Raw genomic sequence first — 25,852 nt, forward strand, 5'->3', positions numbered from 1 at the left:
GCCTCATGGACGTTAAAAATGCGTTAAACAGAGTCATCAGCTGAGGAGTCCACGGTATTTTCGTTCTGTGCTTCTGAGACACAGTTCAAGCACACGCCCCTAAATACATATTTCCCCATCTCGCTGCTGTTGCCTACCGCCGGGGCTGATATGCTACGATGCGCTGTAGATGTCGCTAGTCACAAAAGATGATTCCGACTCCTCCAGCCAATCAATGACTGCGAACAGTGTGCGAAGCCGTCTCCCATTTGTTTTGTGTTCCGTGCCCGCGGTGTGTGTGACATTCGGCGGTGAGCGTAAAACCCTCATGAAAGCCCGTGTTACGGGCCGAGCGTTGAAATACCGTCTCGTCCATGAGCATCGGCAACGAGCGTGGACGCCGTTACACGCCCTGGCGTGGCGCAAGCGACGCGTTGAATGAGGAGAACCGGCTTCTCCCGCAAACATAGCCGCCACCGCCGCCGCTCTCCTAAACATGGCCGACATGACGGATAACCGGGCTCCGGCGCTCTGGAACACGGCTGCGCTGCCGGTGGGCCTCTGAAAGCGTCATTTCGATACCGTCTACGCGTTCCAAGTGTGCGGTAAGTGTCCCTTTTTCCGCGTGCGGTGTCCCCGCCGCGCGCGTGCGTAGAGATATCCGGCGCTCTCGAACCGGCGGCGCCAAACCAAAGTGATCGGGAGCGCTTGTGCAGTAGCCCTCCCTAGTCGTGCCAGTTTTATTCCGCGCGTCCGCGTTTCCGGGGGCTGGGATGTACGCGTCGCCTGCGGGTCTCGCGACTACGGCACGTCCGTGCAGGTGTGTGCGTGGTGTTGCCAACGGGTCTTATGCCGCGTCGACTCTCTCCGGTCTCTAAAGGCAAAAAAAAAAAAAAAAAAAAAAACTCATAAAAGTGCAGCGGATGTGGAGCCCAGTCAAACGCCGCCGCTTCGCAAAGCGCGCCCAACGCTTAGGCTTAGCGGCAATGTTTGAAGCATATCCAAGGGTTTCGCTTCACCCGAGAAAACGAGCCAGCGAGAGCCGCGAAACGCTTTGCACCCAGCCTAAAGCCTGAACCAAGAGCCCAGCTTTCGCGCCCTGGATGTGTTCAACTCCCACAAGCCGGCCCCTGTTAAATTACTCGTGTGTGCCGTTACGAACGTTGCCCTGTTGTACCGAGACCCCCCGCATTTTACAGTGCCGAAATGACCGCGCGAGCGCCTCTTGTCGGCGTTTGCCTACCACGGCAGTGTTGCAGTGCGACGCTTTTGTAAAACTGACGCGCGCTGGGAAATCGTTTGTCGGTGCGTAATGGAAGTGTTCGCGTTGCTCATATAGAAAGGTGCAGTCATTAACATTCTTCGCAAGCCTTCGCCGTCTTTGCCGGGATCGGCGTGCGTAAGATACGATGCATTTCCTCAAAGCGGAGATATCGAGATGTGTACTCGGTTTGTAAACATGATGATATGCGTCCTCAGTGGTTTGCCGCTGCGGCGCGGTTTCTATCGCTCGCTCGCTTTGATGTGTGCTACGAACTCGCGAAAAAAACTAGCATTGTTGCTCGTCTCCTCGCTTCGTAGTACATGTTTAATGTTTTTCGTCTTTGCAACGTCACCGCGGTTCGCTTCCGTTTGCACACTAGAAGCTCACTGTAAACATGTCTCATTTGGACACGCGTTGGTTGAGTGGGTAAAAAAAATGCTGGCTTACGTAATGTGATTGCCTCTATAACACATCGGCAGCTTGACCGAATCGTGCCGCAGCCTCCAGTTTTCCAGTTTTCGTGGTCGGCCCGGACGATGTCAAAGTTCATTTGAAGCTCGCGCGAGATTAAGAAAAAAGAAAATGAGTGCAGACTCGATCGGTAGGAGCAGGATTAACCGTCGTAGGTATTGCTCTAAAACTAGCTTAACCTTACGAGACAACCGTTATTCTAGGGGTTTCGTAAAAATAGTTGTGCAAGCTTTAGCGCGCGACTCGACTAAAGCTAGCTACACCCGTTATTCTGGCGTGTTTTAAAAACAGTTACCTGAGCTCTAGCTCGTGCAGTGACTGCTTAGCGGGCTCAATCGACGAACTTAGACCGAACTTTTGATTCAGGCTCTGCGTAGCAGCTTAGTTGCCTCGCGCTGCGAAATGCGCGGGTTTGACTCCCTGCCGCTTTTCGATTGGTGCGATATTTACGAACGCGCACGCATGCATGGATTTAAAAAAAAAAAGACAAACCATGTAAGAACCCCAGGTGGCGAAAATTAAGTCTTCCATTACATCTTGCAACCGAACATCTCGGTTTTGACACAACTCCAGAATTGTGTTTGGCGTGTGCATATTGTACTGAATGCACCTGACTCTTATTTGCATTTGCATCCATTGTTTGTGGCAGGGTGAAGTAGTCAACACTCGAAACGACGACAGCATGGAGCCGGCAACGAACGGCTGCAAAGATGGCCCGACTCCACTTCTGGTGCAGAATCATTCTGAAGGAACAACTCAGCAGGTCTGCATCCTTACTACAGCCTATTGTCGCTGCGCCACAGTATTGTGTGGTCGCTAACTTGTGACCACAAACTAACCTTCACTGACTGTTGTTTCTCGACATATCCTCCCAGAAACTTGCATAGGTTGACAGCTTGCAAAGTAGATGTGTGTTCCACATGCACACAGCCTGGACTCCAGACTAGCATACAATTTTATACATCTACCGCTCATCCCCATCTTTCGTTTATTTTTTGTTTATTTTTCTCTCTGGACAAGAGGCCACTTCACAATCGGGCATGACATTTCTGTAGTGTGTTCTGGAAAGCCTTGGTACTTGCCACGGTAGCCCAGACGCTATGGTGCTCGACTGCTGATACAAAGGTACCAGGAACGAATCTTGGCTTCGTTTTCATGGAACTGAAATGCTAGAGACCTTTGTACCGAAATTTAGGTGCTTACTAAAAGATGTAGGGGTTCGAGGCTGCAGCACAGAGAACCCCTCAGGGAAGAGGCAGAGACTGACAGAAAGCATGTTTACTCACCGAAAGCTGGGCCGCAACTGCCTGCTTCCAGTGGCTGCCGCGTGGCACGAGCGCACCCGCAATCGTCGTTGTCCTCGTCTTTCCACAATCAGCACACTCGCGGTCGTCGTTCCCATAAAGGACACTAATTGGTCATAATTTTGGGAGCCCTTATGGTGACCCTCGTACTGTAGTACGGGGACATTAAATCTGAACAATTATCGAAAAGCTGTAATGGTGCTCGTACACCTTCACTGTAACGCAAAGGGGGGAACATGTTTAGTGGAAAAAATGCACTCTTGGAGCAAGAGGTTTTGCAGGAAAGCCAGCTTAAAGATGGTAGTAATGTGTCTAGAAGGCTGCTCGCTATGTTGCAAAAGTTTGCATGCAATGTCGCCGCCGCAGCTATTGTGTTTGTACTACAACATGTAGACTAGAGTGACTATTGTTGAACTGTCTGTCATTCAATGGTACTTGTTGTCACTACAAACATGCTTCAGTGTCATAAAAAAAAAACGCTGTCTATGATGCTGATGGTATGCATCACACCATGCAGAATGGTTTTAAACAGTGTATGATACTGATTCACTGCTTCTTATCATGCAAATATTTTAGCTTTGTGACCGGCACACTCCATATTTATATATAATAACATCTTTGCATATTGAAGTGATTTATTTCTTACACTACTCATCCAAGACGTGTAAATACTCTGTGGAAATTTATGAAAGTGGTGGACTTGTAATCTTGCTGTCAGTTTTTGAGGAAATCGATATTTGACCTAGTTTGTGCCTTTGCAATCATAGAAAACACAAATTAGCTAGGGAGTAAGTTAAATATATAATGTTCATATATGTTGCATCAGTGGTAACCCATTGCAGTTATACATATTGTGTGTCGTTTTACAAAGAGTAAACATGTTGACGTGACATACACAATGAACTGCTCACTTCATGTGCTTGAAAGTGCCAGCAGTACAAGGATCTGTTAACGTTATTTAAAATAATCATTTTTGTGTGTGTTTTTCACTGTGCCTGACTTTTCTCAGAATCTTGGAAGAATGTACATTGTTGCTTGAAGGTACGCGCCAAAATCCTGTTTGCGTTGTTTGTGCACTGCACAGCATTTTAAGCATAATGTTTGGTGCTTGCCGATATTTCACATTTTTTATTGTATTAGCAATACATACTGCTCACAGTGTTTTAGAGGAATACTGAACGAAAATCGGTAGAACCGAGAGAACTTAGTAATTCTACTCAGAAGATGGGACTTCATTTCTGATGAACAGTTAATTTCCCATATTTTTAAACAGTTGGCTGTATTTTTAATGGATTGTCAGCATGCGGCAACTGCACGCAAATAGGAGCCGGGATCTCAGAATCGTTGAGGCGCATGCAGGGCGCGCGTGTTCCTTTCCTGTTCATCCTTTTCTACACCTCTCTTTCATTCCACTCTCCCCCTTCCACAAAAGCACTGATGCTTTGGCTCAGTTGGAAGCATTGTGCGCAACCGATTCTATTCATACCGGTTCGCCTGAGGTCTGTGTGCTTAGATTTAGGTGCATGTTAAAGAACTTCAGGTGTATAAAATTTCTGAAGCCTTCCACTACGACATCTCTCCTAATCATATTGTGGTTTTGGAACGTTAATCCCCAACGATTAATCGTTAATTATGTCTTGCTTACACAAATATTAAAGATGTGCTTTTACACAGCAGTCTCAATGACACCAGTGAGAACTATCTGCTTGTGCAGTCGTTTCAAACAGAATTTGGCAAACTTCTACATGTAAGCCACTTGGCTGTGCATTAATGTACTAACATTTTTGCAATAAGAATAACGCCCTATGCTGGTGTATTCTGATGTACATTTTTCTCTACCTTAGGTTGTTAGTTTTCACATCCCAGTATACTGCTTGCAGTGCTGTCATGTGGCTTATCTTTCACTTCAGCATGCTTTGAAGCTCTCAGGCTAAGGTCTTTCAGAATGCCAGCAAGCCAGTATAGTCTGAAGGTGTCAATGTCTTTATCCTTCTTCTTTACAGGTGTAATACCTGCGGTGAATCACAATGCCGCTGGGTTGTACTATACCATTGTAGTGGTGTAGTTTACGTGTACCGTGTGGTGCTCTCGTTTGAGGAGGGGTTGATTAGCTCAAGCTAACTACCTCATGCCAACTGCACCCTGTTTCACATTGAGTAGCCAGTTCTGTGAAAACTGCACAGGCGCAGTATGGTCATGAAAGTCTTCAACGCTGCATGCCTTGCAGTCCTCTTCTTTTTGACATTCTTCTTTGAAGTAGCCGTTTTTTATGTGACAACTTCAGGTTTGCATGTAAAAGTTCCATGTTCGACCACACTTTCATTGCACACTCTTCCGTATTAAGCGGTGCGTGTTCTACCTCTTTGTCTTGAGCATCATCTCTGTGTCGTGGCCACTGGTTGAGGCGCACAGATACGTTGAACTTTCATGAGGTCAAAATCCCAGCTTGACATGGACAGCAAAGGTTCAGTGTACTGTGACTTCTGTTCAAGCGGATTGAGAACATCCTCTCTCATTTCTCTGCCTACAGTTCTCATTGCAGAATATTATATGTTAATTTGCTGTGTCACTTTCACAGTTTAGGAAAGAAAATTTTGCTGTCAAGGCGCATGAAATATTTATCTTAAAAAGCTGCGTACTGTGTTTAGAAATAACTGCACATCTGAAATCAGCTCATAATGTGAAAGTTACGTAAAAATCTGATTCAGTACCAACAGATGTACTTCTGAAGCGAAATACTCCCCCCTTAAATAGTTTAAAGTGAAAGAGTTAATCAAGAGCCTGATCCCCTCTTTATCAGCATGCCTTGTAACATCTGGGCTGCGTTAGGAGGTTATCCATGGGGATTTTATCATGTATATACCTGTGTGACTGCAGTCTTTATTGTTCTTTTCTTACAGGAAAAGAAGTCACCTGAAAAGCACGGCGCAAAAGCTGCAGTGACCCAGGACACACCTACCGTAACTTCGAGAGCAGCTCGTCATGCTAATGCCAACAGGTCAGCATTACCATGCACTCGTGCGGATGTCTCAGACATGGACCGTGGCTCATTCACTAGCGGCCTGAACCGTTCATAACTGTCTTCGTTTGCGCCACCCCCCCCCCCAAACATATGTACATAGAGAACTTTTTTTATAAATGCATTCGTGAGCACTGAACTTTGCGTAATGGCGTTTACATTATTTACTTGACTTTTGCGACCAAAACACGTTGAGTAAGCCACGCAGGCATGACTGGTCTCAAGCTTTTTATGTATTTTTTATTTTTCATGAGGCACCCAAAACAGTTACAGTGTGTTGAAGCACTATCGTGGAACACGTACAAAAACAAAAATTGTACTTTTCGTAATCTGCATCCACATTTTAGTCGTTTCGGATAACAGTATCAGTATAAATTCCTTTGAAAAATTACCTATGTACATAAGATATAAGTGATATATATATAAGTATATATAAGTGATATATAAGTGATATAAGTTTTATATGTATTTAAAACGGCCTTAAAACTGCAGCCCACTAGCAGATTGAGACTTGTGCACTAGTGGTTTTTTTTTTTTTTTTTTTCATTTTTAAATGTGCACGACATATCTATCTGGCAAGGTTAAGAAATCTAGATATTTAATTGGCACCAGAACAGTTGCAGGTGAAGTCACCTTTTTCAGGTTTCTTCAGTCCTTTCCCTAGCGATCGACTCTAACGATGCCACTTCCGTGATCAATTTTTTTAAACCCCTGAAGAAATGATTAAGTGTAGAAATGTTGTTTTTATTGATAACCTGTAGTTGGGATCAGTTCAGCTTGATTCAGCAATAAGCTGTTTTCAACTTTCTTCGCCGTGTAGTTCTCACAAATTTGTACATTCGCCCGGGTCGCTCCTTTTAGCTCTCTATTCTGCAATGTTCTCATCTGAGGAGCGCTCTATACAGAAGCACTTTCTTTTCACAATTTTCACGTAGCACGGGAAATATTCTCTGGGTGTAACACGTGAATGTATTGTTGAAAAATGGCAGAGGAGTAGCATAAGGAAGTAAGGCATTGAGGCTGCATTCCAGGGTCTTCCCCCACTTTTTTGTTAATGTGTTCAAAATGGACAATTGTTAAATGTACCGTGCAGGATGGTGGAAGGGTCATTACCAAACAATAAAGGGGGGGAAAAGAATGACTTCCTTTGAAACCCCCCTTCCTGGTTATCTTTGCTTGCTTCTTTTTTTGACAGAAATTCATCCCACAGAAGTTTCTGGGTAGAACCTTGAAGAAGGTTGTCTTAATAACTCTTAGAAAATAAAAGAGGCAACAAGATAGCTTAAAAAAACAGTCATTTGGGACTCTATTCAAACTCCTGCTATCTGTGCTGCATACTACTCACCTATATGTTTTCTGTCTTTTTTATTTTTTTTTCAGTAATCTTCCAGCTCATAAGCGAAAATGAAAACCCACCAAAAAAGTTTCATAGCACTCTCAAATAAGTTTTCCTTTTTCCGTTCCATACAGCAAAGCATCCACGAAAAGCAGTGCAGCATCCGCTGCAGCATCTACGGGAAACAAGGCTTCGTCAGCTACGGCTGCAGCAGCTGTAAGCAACTCTGATGCAGCCGCACCTTCCACAGGAAGTCGGCGAACTCCACGCAACTGTGCCCCTGGTTCCTCTGCCGGTGCCTCCAGCACAGCTGGAAGGGTACCGGCAAAGCCACCGCCTCGCGAGTCCTCTAGCCGGCGTGGGGCTGCACCCAGCACACCGGTGGAGAGTGCGCCACCTGCCAGCAGCCCTCCCCCCGCGTGAGTGACTTTGGTGATTGACCACTTGGCTGAACCTCTGCCAGCCCAGCTGGGTTGGCGCCAAATGAACTTTTCACACACAAACACACACACCTGCGTAGCTTGCATTAAAGGGACACTAAAGGCAAATAACAATTTATGTCGGGGTGAAATCTTACTGTATGACGATGTTTAAAATGGCAAAATTATCAACAGTTGTGCCCTACTTACCGAGAAATTACGCTAAACGCGTACTTGCCAAGCTTCACGATATTATTCTAAAGTGCCCGATTTTCAGCACATTTTTACGATTATCCTAACGGCAACTATATTTTAATGATCTTTTATATTTCCTGTCAAAAAACTGAAAAACTAGACCCTGCACCAAACATTCAACTGCATCCGCCAAATTTTGTGTTTTTTCGTGAGAACATGCAGGCAACACTGTAATGGCTTGTATCCATTTAGAGTCAAAGCCAAAGTGCATCAACTTCGCGGAAGTGTGCTCGACTTGCTTTGTTACCTTTTGCGCTGTGTGAAGTGCGTAGCACTAGTTTTTTTACGGAGCCGTAGCATAAGCTCACGAGATGTCTCAGAAGAAATACTTTCAAGTGTTTATTCCCAGCTATTCGACTGACTTTCCATTCATTACGAGCTCGCTAAAAGGTGAGCGGTACGCATTTTGAAGTTTGTACTGCTGTGACATGAACATTTCACACGCTGGTAGCCGAGATATTATACTGCATCTGAGTACGAAGAAACACAAGGACTCGGCGAAACTTGTGCACTCTAATGAGAAACTTGGAGGGTACTTCAGCAGAGCGGATCTCGATACTACAACTGAAGCGGAGTGCCTTTTTACTGCGTTCATGATTTAACACAACGTGACGTACGGCTGCTGGTCACGCTGGTGACCTCTTTTGAAAAATGTTTCCGAAATCGAAGGAAGGTAGAAACTACGCCTGTGCCCATACGAAGACAAAGCAATTGTAAAGGAAATGGCGAACAAAGCTATCGACGAAGTTATAAGCCACCTATAGCATGCTCCGTTCTCGGTCGCTACTGATGGAAGCAATGATGCCGGCAACGATGCAGAACTTTATCCAACCGTGGTGGCATTCTGTGATAATACTGTTTGGACTGCCTTGCTTGCGATGCCTTCCCTCGAAGGTGACTACACCGGACGAAACATCGGTGCGCTTGTTGTGGACACGATAACGAGCAAAAAGGTACCACTCAAGAACTGCATCAGCATGGCGTGTGATAATGTGCCAGTAATGATTGTATTGAAAAACGAAGTTGCAGCTGTGCTAAAATAAAACCCTGAGAACATTGCCATTAAAGGGTGTTATTGCCATTTGATCAATCTAGCCGTACAGAAAGGCTCAGCATGCCTTCCAGTGAATTTTTTAATGAGGTGCTAGTTGACATCTTCTACTACCTCGAAAAAAGCTCAAAAAGGAAGGATAAGCTTGATGTTTTTCAGTCTCTCCACGATGTAGAGGCCAAAAAAAATTTTGGTGCATGTCAGCACCCGATGGCTTTCTCTCTCTGAAGGAGCCTGAAAGGTCTTGTGAACCAATGGCAGCCACTGCTTAGTTTCTTCCATAATGAAGTGAGGCCTTCTGGGCAGGTTTGCAAGTTACCCAGCAAACAATGTGACATTCACACTGGCCGTCAGAAGCATGCAAAGGAAACAGAAAGAAGTCATCGGACGTAGACTAAACGCAAATGTCACAGTGTCAGATACAGCTCCTAAGCAAATGCAAAACCGTCTAGGCAAAGTTTTTGAACAGGGAAGAAAGGCTATTTATGTTTCTTTCGTCGGATGTAAATATAGTGTACTGTCACTTCTTGCTGTCTCTAATTCCAGAATTTGAAACCTTGAGTGTGTTCCTACAGTCTGGGGCCCCTCGAGTGCATTTGCTCCGGGAAGTGCTTAGCAACTTGCTCAGAAAGATGATGTTGCGTTCTGTCAAACCTTCAGTTATTAAACAAGCTGATGTGCTGACAGACATTAACTACAAATCTTCTGTCAGCCAGAGAGATGACGAAGATATTGTAATTGGAAGTCCGGCAAAGAAGCAAGGGAAGAGTTTTTGTTTAGACTTATAGGGAGGTTCTTTGTTGCAGCAACAGACTGCATTGTTCTGAAATTTCAGTTAAACTGTGAGCTGTTGAAGAGCGTAGAAGTAGCAAGGCTTGGTTCACTTGAAGAGGCCCAGTTTACCAATATCAAATACGTGGTCAACCGCTTCCCAATGCTCGTACCACTTCAAAAGGGGCAAGATGTAGATTCTGCTCTAGACGACATTCAGGCAGAGTTCACGCGCCTTCAGTTGGAATCGCTACCCGCTGAAATAACTAAGGAGCAGCTGATTGATGAGCAGTGGTGAGTGGTCTCTACTTTACGAGGAGTGGATGGTTGCTTGAAGTATGCTAAACTTTCGAAGCTCGTCTTGGGGATCCTAACGCTCCCGCATAGTAACGCAATGTGTGAAAGAATCTTCAGTAAAGTAAAAAAGGCACATACCCAGTTTCGTGCCTCCATGTCACAAAAACTGTTGAGCAGTTGCTTGTTGCAAGATGCGCCCAGTCTTATTTGGGAAAGTGCCACGAACAGGTCTTTGAGATAGACTTTCTGAAGAAGGCCAAGGCTGCAACGGCCTCTATGCTAGTCCACGCCTCCACTTCTGAGACTTGAGAACATTTCGTGCCTCTTTTGTCAAATCTTTCTTTTATATTTTGTTAAAGTGAGATGGTCCCTGGAAATAAAACGGCATTATAGTATTTTCATCCCCTGCTTCAGCATTTCTTGTCATCTCCTGTAGTAATTTGAGAACTGTGGGGTTGGCAGGTCTGTAAACATATCGCACGACGTGCGCCATGAGGTGGTCATTTTGGAAATGAGCCCGATGACGTCAGAGCGTCGGACTACAATTAATCACTGGTAATCGAAGAAGCTGCAATAAGAGAAAACCTTCTGTACATCATGAGACGTAACAAAATGCTGTTTGTCCGTTTTTCTTGGATTTATAAGAAAGAAATTAACGACATCTTCTCAAAGGAAGCCCTGATGGGATGCGAAGCAGCAGTGCTGCGCACGGACACAATCTGCGTTTTTGACTCGCGCCTTGTCGGTGTCGTTAATATTCCGCTGCAGACTCTTGCGTTCAGCTTTGCTAACCCTCGCAATGCCGGCGATGGCTGGGTTAGGCCAAATCGCTTCGGTGCATATTTCACCGGCGAAGGAGCTTTACTTTCTGGCGTCCTCTCCATCGTAGATAAACGAGCTAAAAGAGTATTCACTCGGCGTGTCCTTGAGCGGTGGAGAGGGTAAAGAGAGAGAGGTGACACAAGGTAAGTGCGTGGTTGGCGAGGGAGAGAGTGACGTCACCGCACACTGCGAGGGAAGGCGTGATCTACTTGGCACTTCCCGAACACCTGCGGCGAGGGGATTGCGTTGCGGCGCTTTGGCACGGAAACACGGACGGGCAGCATTACGCAGGCTAGTTAAAGAGCTGCTTCGCAACTAAAAAGCACCGCCAGGCATTACTATGGGGAATGGTGCAAGTGGTACTAAATATTCTGTTTTTGCCTGGTTAGGTGGTACCATCTAGTGGGGTCCAGTTGAACCAAGCAAGCAGAAAATTCTTCAATGATCGTTTTTGCTGATGTGCATCCTGTTATTTTGGCTCTGCTGCTGCTAGTAGTGTCGGTGACTGCGTGGTGAAGTTGGGCAACGTTGGGCACTGCAACAGTGACAGTCAGAAAGACCACTTTCATACAGATGAAGTGTGCTTACACGATGCGGACCACCAATATGTGATCTTATTTCAAAATAAGCACTTCCTTGGCACAAAAGTAGCGCCAGGAGGTCTCTGGATAGCGACTTCAACAACCGATGTCGACGTAATATTTGCCTTTAGTGTTCCTTCAAGGGGGTACTGACACCTTTTTCCAAAGTAGAGTTTACATACGAATCTCTTGTATACAGAGACGACTCTGAGCAAATGGGACGGTCAGCAAATGGTGATAAGATACTTTATTTTGATATTAAAGTAAATTTTTTCATGGGCGCTTTTATCGACACGGTGACTTGACTTCGAGTAATAGTACTAAGTCTGGTGCTTCGCACTACAGTCTGGCTAGTTGGGATGACGTCAGGTACCAGAGCTTTCAAGATGGCCACTTGTGCGTCACCAAAACATTCAAAATGGCTGTTTGTGCATCACTAATGGAGTCATGAAGTGGTGTGGTCGTAAAAATGACACTATATCTTGTGCAAGCGCGTGATGAGAAGCTAAATGCCGTGTTGTTGTTGTTGTTTTCGTTGTTGTTGTTGTTGTTCTACTTCAGAGTAACGAAAGTAGGAACCGAAGCTAGCTTTCAAAAACATACTGCTATTAGTTTTTCAATATCCAGTGTCATTTGCTTCACATGACGAAGTAATGTAATACAGTAATTGCTTTTCAAAGCAGTGACTGTTAGGAGACGTCACTGATCACAACTATAACATTTAAACGAGTGGCACATTTGTCGTGGCTGCACTTAGCTGACTTCACAGCACACAATCTGCACTTCCTAACTAAAACTAACAAACTTGTGCCATAGTATTCTCATACACAAGATTCAAAGCTTGATAGTAGAGTTTTTGCTACAGGCTGAGTTGCAGTGTTACGATTTTTTCCTGTCAAACCACATGCCGTTGTGTATTACTCCATCAATTCAAAGTGCATTCTTTTGATTTTCACCTCGAGCTTGAAACACTCTTTGGTCACTTGGTCACCATCTTAAGTTGTTCCGTGCCACAGGTCAACCAAGGAGGCAGAAACCACACCGCCAACTCGGCGAGCTCGCAAGCGCGAGAGTCCGCGATCTCCGGGCTCTTCATCCGACACGGCGGGCGGTGGGGCTTCGGGGCGTGCGAGCAAGAGGATGCGGCTGCAGTACCAGCCGTTCCAGTCGCCGGGGATGCTGCCCACGATCGTACTTCGTACCACTGCCCCCAAGGCTCCCCAGCAGGAGGACAAGGTGGTGGTTTTTCAGAAGGGCGAGTTCTTGGCCGTGCGCAATGAGACCGGTGAGTGATGGGAAGGGGGGCCATTAAGGCATGTTTTATCTGCTTTTTATGGCCGAGCTTTTTTAAGCTAACATCTGTAGTAGTTGTAGTACAGCAGACTCTAAACGGAACCTGAAGGGACCAGTAAAATGTGTCATTATACAGGAGTTTTGTTTACTGAGAGATGAATCGGGGCACACAATGCAAGAACGAAACCAATCTTGTCAGAAGCACTTCTTCCATTTAAGCAGTAGTTTTGTAAACAGATTTCCGTTTACTCAGAGTCTACTGTAGTAGTAGTAGTAGTAGGAAGCACTCGCAAAAAGCTACTAGTGGCTGAACTGGCACCGACGGGTCATGCATCTGGCTTTGACCATTCAGATATAAGCACTCACATTTCAAGGCTAGTGGCAAATCCGTGACATCATGAGGCGTGAACTGGAACACCATTGACCACGCTACTTAATTAGCAGTGGTGTGCTGTACTTGATTCTGTTTGTATTGCCGACGGGAGAATCTCATGATGGGAGTTCATGTTCCGAGGCACCCACAGAGAAGGGTGCATATGTCTTGCATGCACATAACCACTGGGCGATATGCAAAATCTTCTAAGACAAAAAATGCTTTCAATGTCACTATGTTATGTGGGCATGTAACTGTGCATTGCTTGCTTATGAGCGACAGCTAATGGTCACCTGCTGTGTAAAAATAACTTTTATTCCGATCTGTGCCATTTTATGTCATGTAAAACTACGCCAACATAAAATGAATATAAGTGAAAGTAAATAAAAGCTTTGTCATCACAAGGTTAATTAATCGCTGTTTGGCAAGCCCATCAGACATTGAAACAATGAACTCAAGGCTGTACTCCCAGACCTCTTGGGAATTCAACCTTCTTTTTGCTGATTCCGTGCCCTGTGAGCTGTTGCAAGCACGTGTACAATCGGCCAACAGCAGTTGAACGTTGTTCTAATGAAGCAACATCTGACGAAAATAGCTTTGTTAAATCTGAAAGTTTATGAACTTGTTTGTAATACTGTATCAGTGACAATAATTCATTTACTTTGTTATAACCAAAAGTTTTTTATATTTGTGTTAATTATTTTGCGTGTGCACACCATCGCAGGCGTTGTCTCCATACTTATGTTTATGTTTGTACAGTATTCAAAAGTATTCTGGTGCTTCGTGTACGCACGCGAGGCATTGTGGTGGCACGCGTGGTGTCATGGAACACACCTGTTTGCTCGGGTGGTCCTAGTGTTAGCGACGTTTGTACCGAAACGTGTTTGTATTGTTTCTGGCACAGGGAGCTTCTACGTGTGCCGCACCGCACAGAATGTATACAAGAGCAGCAAGCGCTTCAAGATCCAGTGGCTCAACAATGACAGCGAGCCAGATATTTACGCTCCTGACTTTTACGACAACACGGGTAAGCAGGGCTGGTTAGCCCTTTCCCGGTCCTTCGCCATTCTCGTTATAACGCAGTTGAAGGGGAGGCATAATTATTTTGTTATATTCATTATTTCATTATATTCATTATAACAATTTGTGGCAATGTATGCTCAGATGGGCACACACCTATAAGCATGCAAAGAAGGAAACAGCCTCGCGGCCCGATGTACCGCTACGCGACCACGCATGCGACAGAAAATAAACCCTGTCGAATCTCATTAATTTGAACATGCTTAATTCGAACTCGCGCTGAGGTCCCGTCAAAGCTATGTGTATTCAAATGAGCGAAAGTGCCCTGCAATTCGAAGGCGCAAGCACTTTCGAGGGTTAATTCGAACATACCGTGCTCTGAAAATGCTCTCAGCACCATGCCCAATCCTGCGGCGGCACCTCTCAATGCTGCGCGCAAGGAAGGAAAAAAGAAAAGAAAGACTGTGGTAGATTGTTTGCTCTCTCTCAAATGCCGATCTGCGACGCGCCTGTGCCACGTAGAGACCCTTCTCTTTTCAAGGCCGCATGCGGAGAGAGAAAAAAAAAGAAAGCTGTCGTGGAGAGTCCTCCTTTCTCGGTGCAGAGGGTAGCAGCCATGATAGCAGCAGAAACGCAGTCGGTGCTGTCATGAGAGGGAAATCGCTTTGCATTGCGGCGCCGCTTCTCGGTCATGTGACCCGCCGAGCGCTTCCTCGATCCTCTCCCCTGGCTGTGTGAGGAGGATGGCTCTCTCGGCCGCGAGTGGCATGGCTGTAAGGTCGGCGCGGGAGTTTTGAAAGAGCCGCGCCGAACAAGCGTCAAACTCCGCAGAAAACTATATACCGTATTCACTCGAATCTAACGCGCACCTTTTTTCCGGTTAAGCGAGTTCATAAATCGCATGCGCGTTAGAATCGAGTACGAACAAAAAAATTGCGGTCAATCTATTGCCATCGGCAAATCCGAAATGGCCGCCCCCTACGTGCGTCGGCCATTGCTGCCTATGTGTTTCCCATGTGCGGCACTTCGTACGTGTGCTGAGGAGTTTGTCATCTAGTAGTGCATTAGCATCAACGGCATGGAAGGGCCAACTCCAAAAACTCGAGTGCACCACGATGCCGCTTTTAAAAGAAAAGTCATCGCGTGTGCAGAAAGGGACGGAAATTGGGCCGCATCGCAGTCGTTTGCAGCTCCCGAAACGTGCGTGCGGGACTGGCGGAAACAAAAGCAGAAGATTGTCGACAGCAAAGCTTCACGCAAAGGCTTCAGTGGACCACAGTGGGGTCGGTTTCCGCAAATTGAAGAGCTGCTCGGCGAGTATGTGCTTGAGCAGCGAGCGGCACAGCGGCCCGTGACGACATAACAGCTCCAAGTGCGGGCTATGCAACTAGTCTTAGAAAAAGGAGGTCTAATGCGGAGCCAGTTTAAAGCGAGCAGGTGCTGGCTAACTAACTTTATGAAGAGGAAAGGCTTTTCCCTCCGAAAGGGAACATGCATATGCAAAAAGTTTTGTGGAGGAGTACGATGAAAAGCTTCACAGTTTTCAGAGGTTCGTCCTAAACTTGCGGCGCAACAACGGCTACCTGCTTGGGCAAATCGGGAATGCCGATCAGACGCCTCTTTACTTCGACATGCCTGGCACCACAACCGTTGAGAAGAAGGGGGTGAAGCAAGTTCGCGTACTGACATCGGTTCACGGTAAAACTACAGTGACGGCAATGCTCTGTTACACGTCAGATGGGCACAAGCTTCGCCCGTACCTTATATTTAAATGGAAGACGCTCCCGAAAGGAGTAGTTTTTTCGAGTGGTGCGATCGTGCGGGCCAGCGAGAAAAATGGGTGCGCGTTGCAATCGATGTCTTACTTTTTTTTTTTTTTCTGCAGTGGAAATCGGGTGCGCGTTACAATCGAGGGCGCGGTAGAATCGAGTAAATACGGTACTTAACACACTACGTTTGTTTTTTTGATAGATTTGTAGTTTGAGGTGATAGATTTGAGATTTGAGGTTTTTGATAGACTAATTTAGTTTGTTATATACATTAATTTAGTTCGTTAAATTCATTTACCGATCAATTTTACTTGATTACATAGAGGTTTAAAGTGCATGGTTCTCAATGGAGTTTTCAAGGGTAACTTCATTTACTTTGTTATATTCATTATTTTCTTATATTCTGTTATGTTATAACGAGGTTTGAGTGTATTTTAATCATATGAGTGTGATGTTGGCAGGGTGCTCTGAAACGTTCGAAAACGACCACTCAATTGTGCCATTATTTTCACTTTTTGTTCTGCATTACATCACAAACGTTCATTGAACAGGATATCAACTGCCGACATGTCTGGCTTTGTGCACGCAGATTTTGAGTGCGTGCTGACCAACCTGCGGATGCGGCGTGTGGACAAGGGTCGCTACTTGTTGCCAGATGAGGAACGCAAGCGCACGCTCAATATCCTGCAAAGGGCCCTCAACGTGGAGAATGGTATGGATATTCCAGATCCTCGGCAACTAACCATGGACGGAGGTTCGTATTCTCGGTACACTGGTCCACCCGTTTTCTCTCGCTGCATTTCTTTTTTTTTTTTTTTTCATTTCCCCTACCATTCTTCTTTCATCTTTACGCATTGCTTCCATCACATCCCCAGTCTGTAACGTGTGTGCGTGTCAGGTGTTCTTCTTTTTTTTCCCCCTTTGTACTCCCAACGTAATGTGTGTCGGTGTTTGGACTACTACTGGCACCTCTTTTGCTGCTACTCTTCCTAGCTAGCCGCTGTGTGTGGGTGTGTGCACTCCTGGCTACTCGCTGCCTTTTGCGGCTACCCCCACACTGCTTGCGTCCCTGCCTGTGTGGATCTTCTGAACCCTTTTGTCATTTGAGGTACGCTCACTCGGCGGTCAGGGTTGCCAATTCAGTCTATGGACCGATCGGGTTGAGGCTCAGTGGGCACCAAAATGTGTTGCCCCGAGTCACCAACTGTGACCAATTGGCACGAGTGTCACCAACAAGCCATAGTCGTCACTAATGGCAGCCTATTGTACCAAATTAGCATCACCACAAGCAGCGCTTATTCTTTTTGGTGACACACTTGGTGCCAATTGGTTACGGTCGGTGACACCAGGCACCAGTGAGCCAAGTCCCATTGAGTTTGTGGAAATGCCTCAGCGATTCGGCCCGTCGGGCAAATGCAGCTTTTTAACCGTGTTTGGTTTCTTTTGGAATGTAGCCAAGAAGTAGCGAGGCCACATATTGTATGAGCGGTGCCGTTATGACACTGCAGATTTGAGGCAGAGCTTTTTTGCCGTTGGCAGAAAGGCCCATTCCAGTAGCATATATGAGCAACTTGGACAACTAATTTCCAGTGGTACTTGAATGTCTGTTACTGTCGTGGAGGACAGTGAACAGCACTGTGAAAGTAATTGAGAGGTGTGTCTGCTGCCGATGGCTGCATTCTAGAGAATTTGTGAATGAGCTGCCGGCATGAACATAGCATGATATCGGTGTATGATCCAAGGTGGTGTAGATTATTTTGTCACTGTTGTGGTTTCTCTGTGCTCTCTGCTGTGAATGGCCGAAACCTTGTCGAGCTCTTATGATCGCTTCGTCGCAAACTTTTCATTCAAGCTAGCTAGATGCTGTGCCTCTTCCCCCTCCAGTGTTGTTGACTTTTTGCTTGTTGTGAAGAACTTGACGACAACTTCCTCCTGTGTGCTTGTTTCTGGTCTTCTTGATGTTTATTATGGATACAGCTAAAACTATAATATTTCTTGCATGCCGTGCATGTCGTCTAGTAGGTGTTGTGAAATAACATGAATCTCTTTTCATTGCTGGTTGGTTGGATGCGTAAAATGTTACTGTTGTGGTAGTCGGTCAAATGTTTTGTGTGCTTGATCCCACTGAGGCCAGATGCTACTGGTACCAATGCCCGAGTCATTGGCCGGTATTTCAGATTTGGACAATTTACCAAAGACCGTCGGTTCTCCAGGTGAGAGCACTTATATGCAATGTCTAGCACCTTTGGGCTGATGTTTTGCACAAGTTCTTGAAACAAGTGAACATCTTTTGCCACAAGCTATTGGTCGAGGCTCGCATATACATCATGAACATATCTTGTTGGTCAAGGCTTCTGCTTATGTCGTCAACGGGAAACAAACCGTAAAAAACCTAATATAGGTCCTTTTATTTTTCAGAAAAATGCAATGAAAAATTGATCCTCGTCTATATACCGGTCATTGGCAGGAAAAAATGTCAGTCTCTCAACAATAGGCAGCTGAGGTCGAAAGTATCGAAAGTCGCCATTTACATCGTGAGCATCAGCAGTGGTACCGGCGAGCAAGGCTAGGCAAGGCCTACAATGTTCCAGCAACGCCATTTCGCCTCCGTTATCTGCTGTCAGTCTGCTGTTTTCGATTTTCGTCAGAAATGAGTGGTAATTGATGGCAGTTTACAATAGGCTTTAAGAAAAAAAAGTTATCGAGTATGCCGAAGCACATGGCAATCAGGCGGCACAACAGAGATTTGGTGCATTGGATGTGAGGGTGGCCGAGAGAGGGCGTTACGTGACGGCACCATTATCATCATTGCGACTTGGCCGAAAAAGGGCACTACATGATGGAACCATCATCATCATCATCGGGACGGGGAGAGGATTGTTGAGGTTGCGTGTGTGGGGGAAACGGGGAGTTTGGCGTGGTTGTTGAGAGTGGCAAGTACGAAGCAGTGGGTTGTGCGTGATTTAGGGTTAGCTCGTGTCAGAGAAAAGCATCCGATACTGAAGCAGCCAAAAGCAGCGCATCGCACCCTGCAGCAACAAAAGAAAAAAAAAAAACATTGTTTCGTGGATGAACTGCAGTGCGCCATGAACTTGAAACTCTACTCGCTGAATTCGTCCGGGAGCTGTGTGCAAGGTCGCTACCCGTAACAGTGGAGTGCATCCCCGTGAAAGCTCTCGAGATAGCGCGTGACTCTGGGCTTGCGAGGGTGTAATTCAAGGAATCTCCATCGTGGGTGTGCTGATTTATGAAGCAGAAGAGCTTTGCGCTGAAGTGGCGTACTTCCGCCTTTCCGCAAGTGCTACATCAGTAACGCATTGGATGGAACTGAGGACGATGCACTCTGGGACGTTACTGGTGAAAAACAGACGTCGTGAGACTCTAGTTTGGACGAGTCTGAGTGACAGCACTTTGTGGCCTTCTGGTGTTCAACTACATAAGATTAGCCCAAATAAAAAGAAATGTCACCATAGTGCAGGTGGTTGTGTCGCCTACTTACCGAGGTAAGGCTGCACTGCGATACTTTGCGATTTTTAAGAATTTCTTTTTTGGAAATTCAATGTTTGGAGAGTTCTTATATTCCAGTTCGACCTATATACCAAATTTTACGGTAAGCTCGAGCCTCAAGTAATCTCGCTGGCCAACGGTTTGTTTGTTTTTAGAACGGGCACAAGATCCACTCCTTGGGCGGTACACTGGTGAAACTTGTGTTAGGAGCTGGTGCTTATGACAGGACTCATCATGGGCAACAGCTTGGCATTGTGTACTTCATTGGTGTCTGCTTGGTGCTCACACATGCAAGAAATATGGCTTTTGCCTTGCAGCATCTAAGCTGCGTGCGTGCTTCTCTGCGGTTCGAGGTTGATCTTTGGTTGCTAAAGCAGTTCTCAGTTGTGCAGCAGGCACGGTATTGGTTTACGTGGTTGTACATTTCTACAAGCTGGCCTGTGCTCTAAAAGATGTGCTCGGCAAGATGTGCAACAGTGCGTTAGCAAGGGAAGCTTTTCGAGGCACAGCCTTCATTTGGGTCAACACAAGCAAATTTTTCATATTCAGAGGTTTGCTGCTCACTCTAGCGTCTCGGGGAATCCCGTGCACCTTTGTTTTCTGTCCATGTTGCTTTCGCTTGGGCTTTAGTGTACATCTTTCTCAGTTCTCATGAGCAGTTGAAAAACAAGGTACAACACAGTGTGAAGTGCGTTGTACTTCACGAGTTCTTGTTTTTTTGCACTGCCCTTTTCAAAGATGCACCACCAATTCCAACTTGCCCAAATGTCGGTTCTTCTGCACAACTAGAGGTGTTCGTATTCAATCTGGAACCTTCCGCAGTAGGCACTTCCCCCTGTTCTCTGTAGCAAAGATGTCGCACTCGATGTTAAACTTCATTGCCATCTTCAAAATCCATGAGCATTGCCATCTTCAAAATGCATGAAATGTTGCTGAATTCAAGGAAACCCGCAGTTTCCTAGCATTAGAGGCACATGTTAAAAGTTATCAGAGGCACAATTTTTCTTTCTTACAGTCACTCTTAGCTGCCTGTCATGCATCATGCCCATTTGCAAAGAATTCTGGGAAAAAAAAAGAAAAATTTGAGGGGAGTCGAATGTAGTGTGACCTCTTATGACCATCTGGACAGTCTCAGAACATTTAGCACCGCCTTTTTCAATTTGGTGGTTCTGTAAATGCCATTCTCATTCCAAGCACGTCGTTGGTTCTACTTGCCAGGCAATGTCTCATTTGCTTCACTGTACGTGCGGAAACCGTTTTTTTACTTCCTAGCTTCCTTGAATTTACTTAATGTGCGCTACCGTTGAGTGACATGTTCTAGTCTTTCATAAGATGGGTAGTGCACGTTCATTTGATAGTCGAAGCCAAGTTTTGCGAGTTTTGTGCATCGAAGAGCCAGGGACCACTCCATCTTCCGGGGTTTCCTTGGGTCCTGATCTGACGTTCGGAGCATCGTGCTGTCAAGGGTTGGTTGTCCATGGGAGCTGGTCTGGTATTTTCATCCTCTGTGTCAGGCTTTGTGGAAGTCTGCTGGCTTCTTTCTCTCTTTCATTTTTCTCTTCCTGTTTGGGTGGACAGTGTTTACTGAGCTGGGTTTGGCTGGCTGGCTGGCAGTCTCTTGCCAGTTTCTAGACTCCAAAAAAGTCACAAAATTATAATCTTTTTTTTTTTTTTTTTTTCACTAATGTTTTACCCTAACACTCAAGTCAGCTGCATTTGACCAGCCCACTCTGGCTTTTTATCAGTTGGGGGCAATTGTTGGTCTCGTGTCCTAAAAATTTGCCTGATTGCCAACCCAGTTGTCTTATGTTTGTAACACAAGCGGTCGCATATGTACCATGGTTTCAGCAAAGTTGCCAAAAGCAAATAAACATCACTGTTGAAGAAGGGACAGAGGCTAGTAATATTTCCGGCAACTTGTTATGTGTAATTGTGGAACTAATGATTTGAATGACATGCACAGAGTAACAATCTCTTTAAATGAAGCAGTAATTAAATTGCTCTGATGCATTCCACTCAGTTCCGTAAACAGTGTCCGCTTTTTGAGGATTGTGATGATCACTATTTTTTAAAACTTATGCCGGAAGAACGTGAAAAGAATTATGTGGGCATTACACTTGTTCTACCAATTGTGTTCTCACGTCATAGATTTACTATGAAAATTTTTGCTTGTTGGTTATAGAACAGCACCAGACATTCTGGTGCCTAATGGCTTAACGTAGTGTGCTCACATTATTGATTATTCATTCAAACGTTCTTGCTTGATAAGTGCTATGTGCGCCGCAAAAATTCAGTAAGGCTGCAATGCAGTGCATATAAAAGACTGTGTTTTTGAAGCTGAATTCTTTTGGCTTCAATCTTATGTGCCTAATCCTATGTATAGCTTCCGTACAATGCATCTCAGTAATCAATCACTTACCAATTTTATATTACAAAAAACAAAAAAAAGACCGTTAGATATCAGATTGTGTGTGCGATATGCACTTCTTGATGTCCACCTCTGCAGATGATATGCTGCCTTATAACAAGGCCTTTTTATTTTTGCGTAGTCTTTTAAAACAATGCTTTCACCTCTGCTGAAACTGATGGTACAGAACCGGTAATAACCGCATGTTTGTAGTTTTTCCGGCCCCATCAGTGTTTTTCCACATTGACATTTGTAGCCAATCTTGTACCCTAGTTACCTGCTCGCACTAACCGCTGATAACCGTAACATTATCTGCGTCTTTGCTCTTTGCTGGAAAGAATACCTAAACACGTGATAAATATTACATACTTGCACACAAGCTTCAATTCGAAAAGCCTTGACTTGACTATTTCTTGGAAAAAGTTCCATGTAATTCCTTTTTAGAAACACACGTCCGCACACTATAAATTTCAATGTCTCACAAGTTTAAGGTTGACTGTCTCAAGAAATATTACGAAAGGCATAAAAATCTATGACACCTAGAGTGTTCTAGTGAAGTGTGTATTAGCATGTCCAGGTAACTAGGGTATCAGTGCACTCTAACCTTGGTATAACAAACCCAGATATAATGAAATATTGGTTATGGGTATAATGAAGTAAATGAAGAACACTCTTGTAGCATATATAATGTTAAGAATATACCTTTATAACTGATTTTTGGAGGTAATGAACCTATTTTTGTGTGTGATGCACCCTTGTTATGATGAGCTTTGAGTACATTCAAATCTCAATGTAACGAACACAGATACAACAAAATATGAGTTATAACGAAGTAAATGAAGAACAGTTTTGCGATACATTGTTAGGTATACCCTTTATAACGAATATTTAGATATAACAAACTTGTTTTCTTGTAAGATGCAGCTTTGTTATAACGAGGTTTGAGTGTATTTGTGAAACGTGTGCTGGTGTGTTAGTAATGGGCTGGTGTCTTTTTTTTTGAATGACTTACTAGCAAGCTTGTATGGAAGCCTCCCCACCTTTGCATTTTGTTCCTCTTACTGTCGTAGTGCATGGCTCTGTTGGCTGCAGTTGTTGCGGTTCTGTTTAAGGTGGCACACAAAGGGCATTGCTGCCCCACGTGTCTCAGCGATTTTTTTTTCCCCCCTCTTCCTGCACTGCTGTGCTGCCACCCAACTCTAGCATATTTTTTTTCTATCACTATTGACCTCTTTATTGTTTGTTTATATTTAGCACCATTGTAGGTCTTTGTGCCAGTTAGGAAATGGGTGCAGGTATGTACAATCGTGGACAATGCAAACGGGAACTAGTTAGGGTTAACCAAGGCATGCTGTTCCGTTCTCGTTTCAGTCAAACTGTGTAATGCTAGCACAATTTCAACTTGCATATTCATTTTGAGGCCTGGATCATCTTTGATAATCACTTAATTTTTGGCCCGTGACAGGTCTCTCCAGTTTTCATATGTAAAACCTGGTCTACTTTGTAATTTTATGTTCGTGTTTCATTTTCCACGACTGTACAGCACATCGCACAAGAGAAAAGCGCAAACTAGTGCCCAACTGTTTTTACTTTTTCATGAGGGGCTTTAGTTGACTCCACTTTATATACAGTAAGAAATGCTGCGAAAACTTTCGATATTTTTAGCACTTTTCGCTTTCGGAACCAAAGGTATTGCCACCGTAACATGCGACTGTAAACTAGATGATTTGCGCTAGATGCCCACTAGATGATTTGCGCTCATGTCGCGAAGATCATTGTATTCATATCAGGGTTTTAGGCAAGTGATAGTGCTACTGGGCAGTGGAGATATGTCAGTGGTCCAGAGAAGTGACGATATCAGGCAGTGCAGGCATGTCAGGGTCCTAGTGTTGGGTTGTGCTGGCATGCAGGGTCCTAGCATTGTGACAATGTTACCGGGCAGTGCAGGCATACGAGGGCTCTAGCAGAGTGACGTCTCAGTGCAGTGTAGGCATAACAGCCGCCCAAAGAAGAGCCAGTGCTACTATGCAGTGCAGGCATGTTAGGGGCCCAGTTAAGTATCGGTGTTAACGGGCAGCACTGGCTCAGTGTGTTCAGGCATGTTTCAGGTCATGTTTCGGGCATTGCAGGCATATCGGCGTCCTTGCAAAGTGATGGTGTTACTGGGTACTGCAGGCATATCTGGGTCCTTGCAAAGTGATGATGTTACTGGGTACTGCAGGCATATTGGTGTCCTTGCAAAGCGATGATGTTACTGGGCACTACGGGCATATCTGGGCTTTATTGAAGTTATGGTGTTGCTGAGTAGCGCAGGCATATTAGTGATCCATTGAAATGGCAATATTACCAAGCTGTGCCGGCACATCATAGTCCTAGCAAAGCGACAATGTCACCAATTGCTGCTGGTAGGTCGTGGTTCTAGTGAAGTGACAATGTTACTGGGCAGTGCAGGCGTATTAGCGGCCCATTGAAGTGGCGATGTTAATGGTCAGGGCAGGCATATAGTGGCCCCACGAAGTGATGCTGTTACCGGGCGTTGCAGCCATAGAAGTAACATTGTTACCAAGCAGTGCAGGCATATTAATTTCATAGTACAGTGACAATGTGACCGATTGGTGTAGGCATGTTAGTGTTTCATTGAAGTGGCACCATTGCCGTTTGGCGATTGTGGTTTCATATTTCTTATCTGCTGTGTGCCATTCTGCGCTTGCGTTTCTTCCCGTTCTTTCTTGCCGTTGGAGCAGTGGATGTGTCCTTTGTGGGCAAGGAGGAAGAAGAAGAACTATCTGAAGCCTCGCCGCCGGCCACAAACTTCAGAAGTCGCCGCCGAACAAGCCAGAAGGAGGACGTCGACATGGAGGAGGACGACGAAGACTCAGATTCCGGTTGGTGCTGCCGCCGAAACACTTTGTTACAAAAGGGTATCGGTAAAAGAAAGAGGTGTATGTCAGCTGGAGGTGCTTGTTTGTTTGTTGCCTGTACTCGCATGACACGTGTAGTAAAGCTAGTGATTGTATCTGGAGAAGGATGAACACTGGCTTGCACTTGTCAGCATAGTCAAGTCGCATGATGAGAATATTGCCATCACTAATCGCTACACACCTGCTGTGGCGGATTGGGGGTTACGGTGCATGACTGCCGACTCCTAAGTAGCCGGATCATGTCCCAGCAGCAGTGGCCACATATCCGTGAAGGCCAAGTGCGCGAGGCCACGTTTGCTTTGATTTAGGTGCGCGTGGCAGATTTATGCTCTCGGAGATAAGAGGTTGTGAAAATTTTTTCGCACTTCAGGGCAACATTAAGGGAAGAAAGGGAATTTAAGGCCTAAAATACTAAATATTTCATGCGCCTTTTGGGGAGCAAAATCTGTACTAGACTGGGCAATTTACAAAATAAATCAGCATGTAACAATATATAGAATCGGAACATTGCAGTAGAACAAGAATGAATATTCTAAACTTGTTTGTACAGAATTCATACAGTTGAATCGCTTTAATAAAGACATCAATATATAAGAGACTAATGGGTATAAGCGACACCAGCGTGCCTAAAGTAAAATACCGGTTCATAAGAAAATGGTACCCTGCTTGTGAGACACCTCATGCAAAAGGCAGTAATTGCTGCCTGCAGCATGCCTTATATAAAGGGGATCAACTGTAGTGTGTCGAACATTTGTGAGCGAAGTCGAGCTTGACATTGACTAATGCGCAAATGTTGGACATACCATACCTTTTGTTCAGTTCACTTTAGAAGATCCAGTTTTGCTGTACTGCATACAGTTCTGATAATAGATTTAGAAATGCTGATTTATTTTGTAACTTTGTGGGTTTAGGAGACAAGCGCTAAGGGCTGTGGGTAGAGGTGCTGGAAGGAGGTACCGATGGATCCTGCATCTTTTATGCTTGTTAGCCCGA

General features: G+C 45.1%; 1 protein-coding gene across 5 annotated transcripts in view; it reads left to right on the forward strand.

Moving 5' to 3' along the window:
• The first annotated feature begins 277 nt into the window (after positions 1–277).
• LOC119167007 (poly [ADP-ribose] polymerase tankyrase) overlaps positions 278–25,852 on the forward strand; it is a 100,785-nt gene continuing 75,210 nt past the window's right edge. For 3 of the 5 annotated variants that reach the window (XM_075867243.1, XM_037418413.2, XM_037418414.2), the window contains exons 1-8: positions 278–584; positions 2,364–2,477; positions 5,919–6,016; positions 7,508–7,792; positions 12,586–12,854; positions 14,140–14,262; positions 16,614–16,778; positions 24,683–24,823. In XM_075867243.1, the coding sequence (XP_075723358.1) occupies positions 2,397–2,477; positions 5,919–6,016; positions 7,508–7,792; positions 12,586–12,854; positions 14,140–14,262; positions 16,614–16,778; positions 24,683–24,823 (1,162 nt within the window). In that variant the 5' untranslated portion in view covers positions 278–584; positions 2,364–2,396. Of the gene's footprint in view, positions 585–1,262; positions 1,285–2,363; positions 2,478–5,918; positions 6,017–7,507; positions 7,793–12,585; positions 12,855–14,139; positions 14,263–16,613; positions 16,779–24,682; positions 24,824–25,852 lie in introns of those variants that run through there. The other 2 variants (XM_075867245.1, XM_075867244.1) reach the window with 2 other exon arrangements.

The sequence above is a fragment of the Rhipicephalus microplus genome, chromosome 6 (assembly GCF_043290135.1).
Source record: "Rhipicephalus microplus isolate Deutch F79 chromosome 6, USDA_Rmic, whole genome shotgun sequence".
NCBI lineage: Eukaryota > Metazoa > Arthropoda > Arachnida > Ixodida > Ixodidae > Rhipicephalus > Rhipicephalus microplus.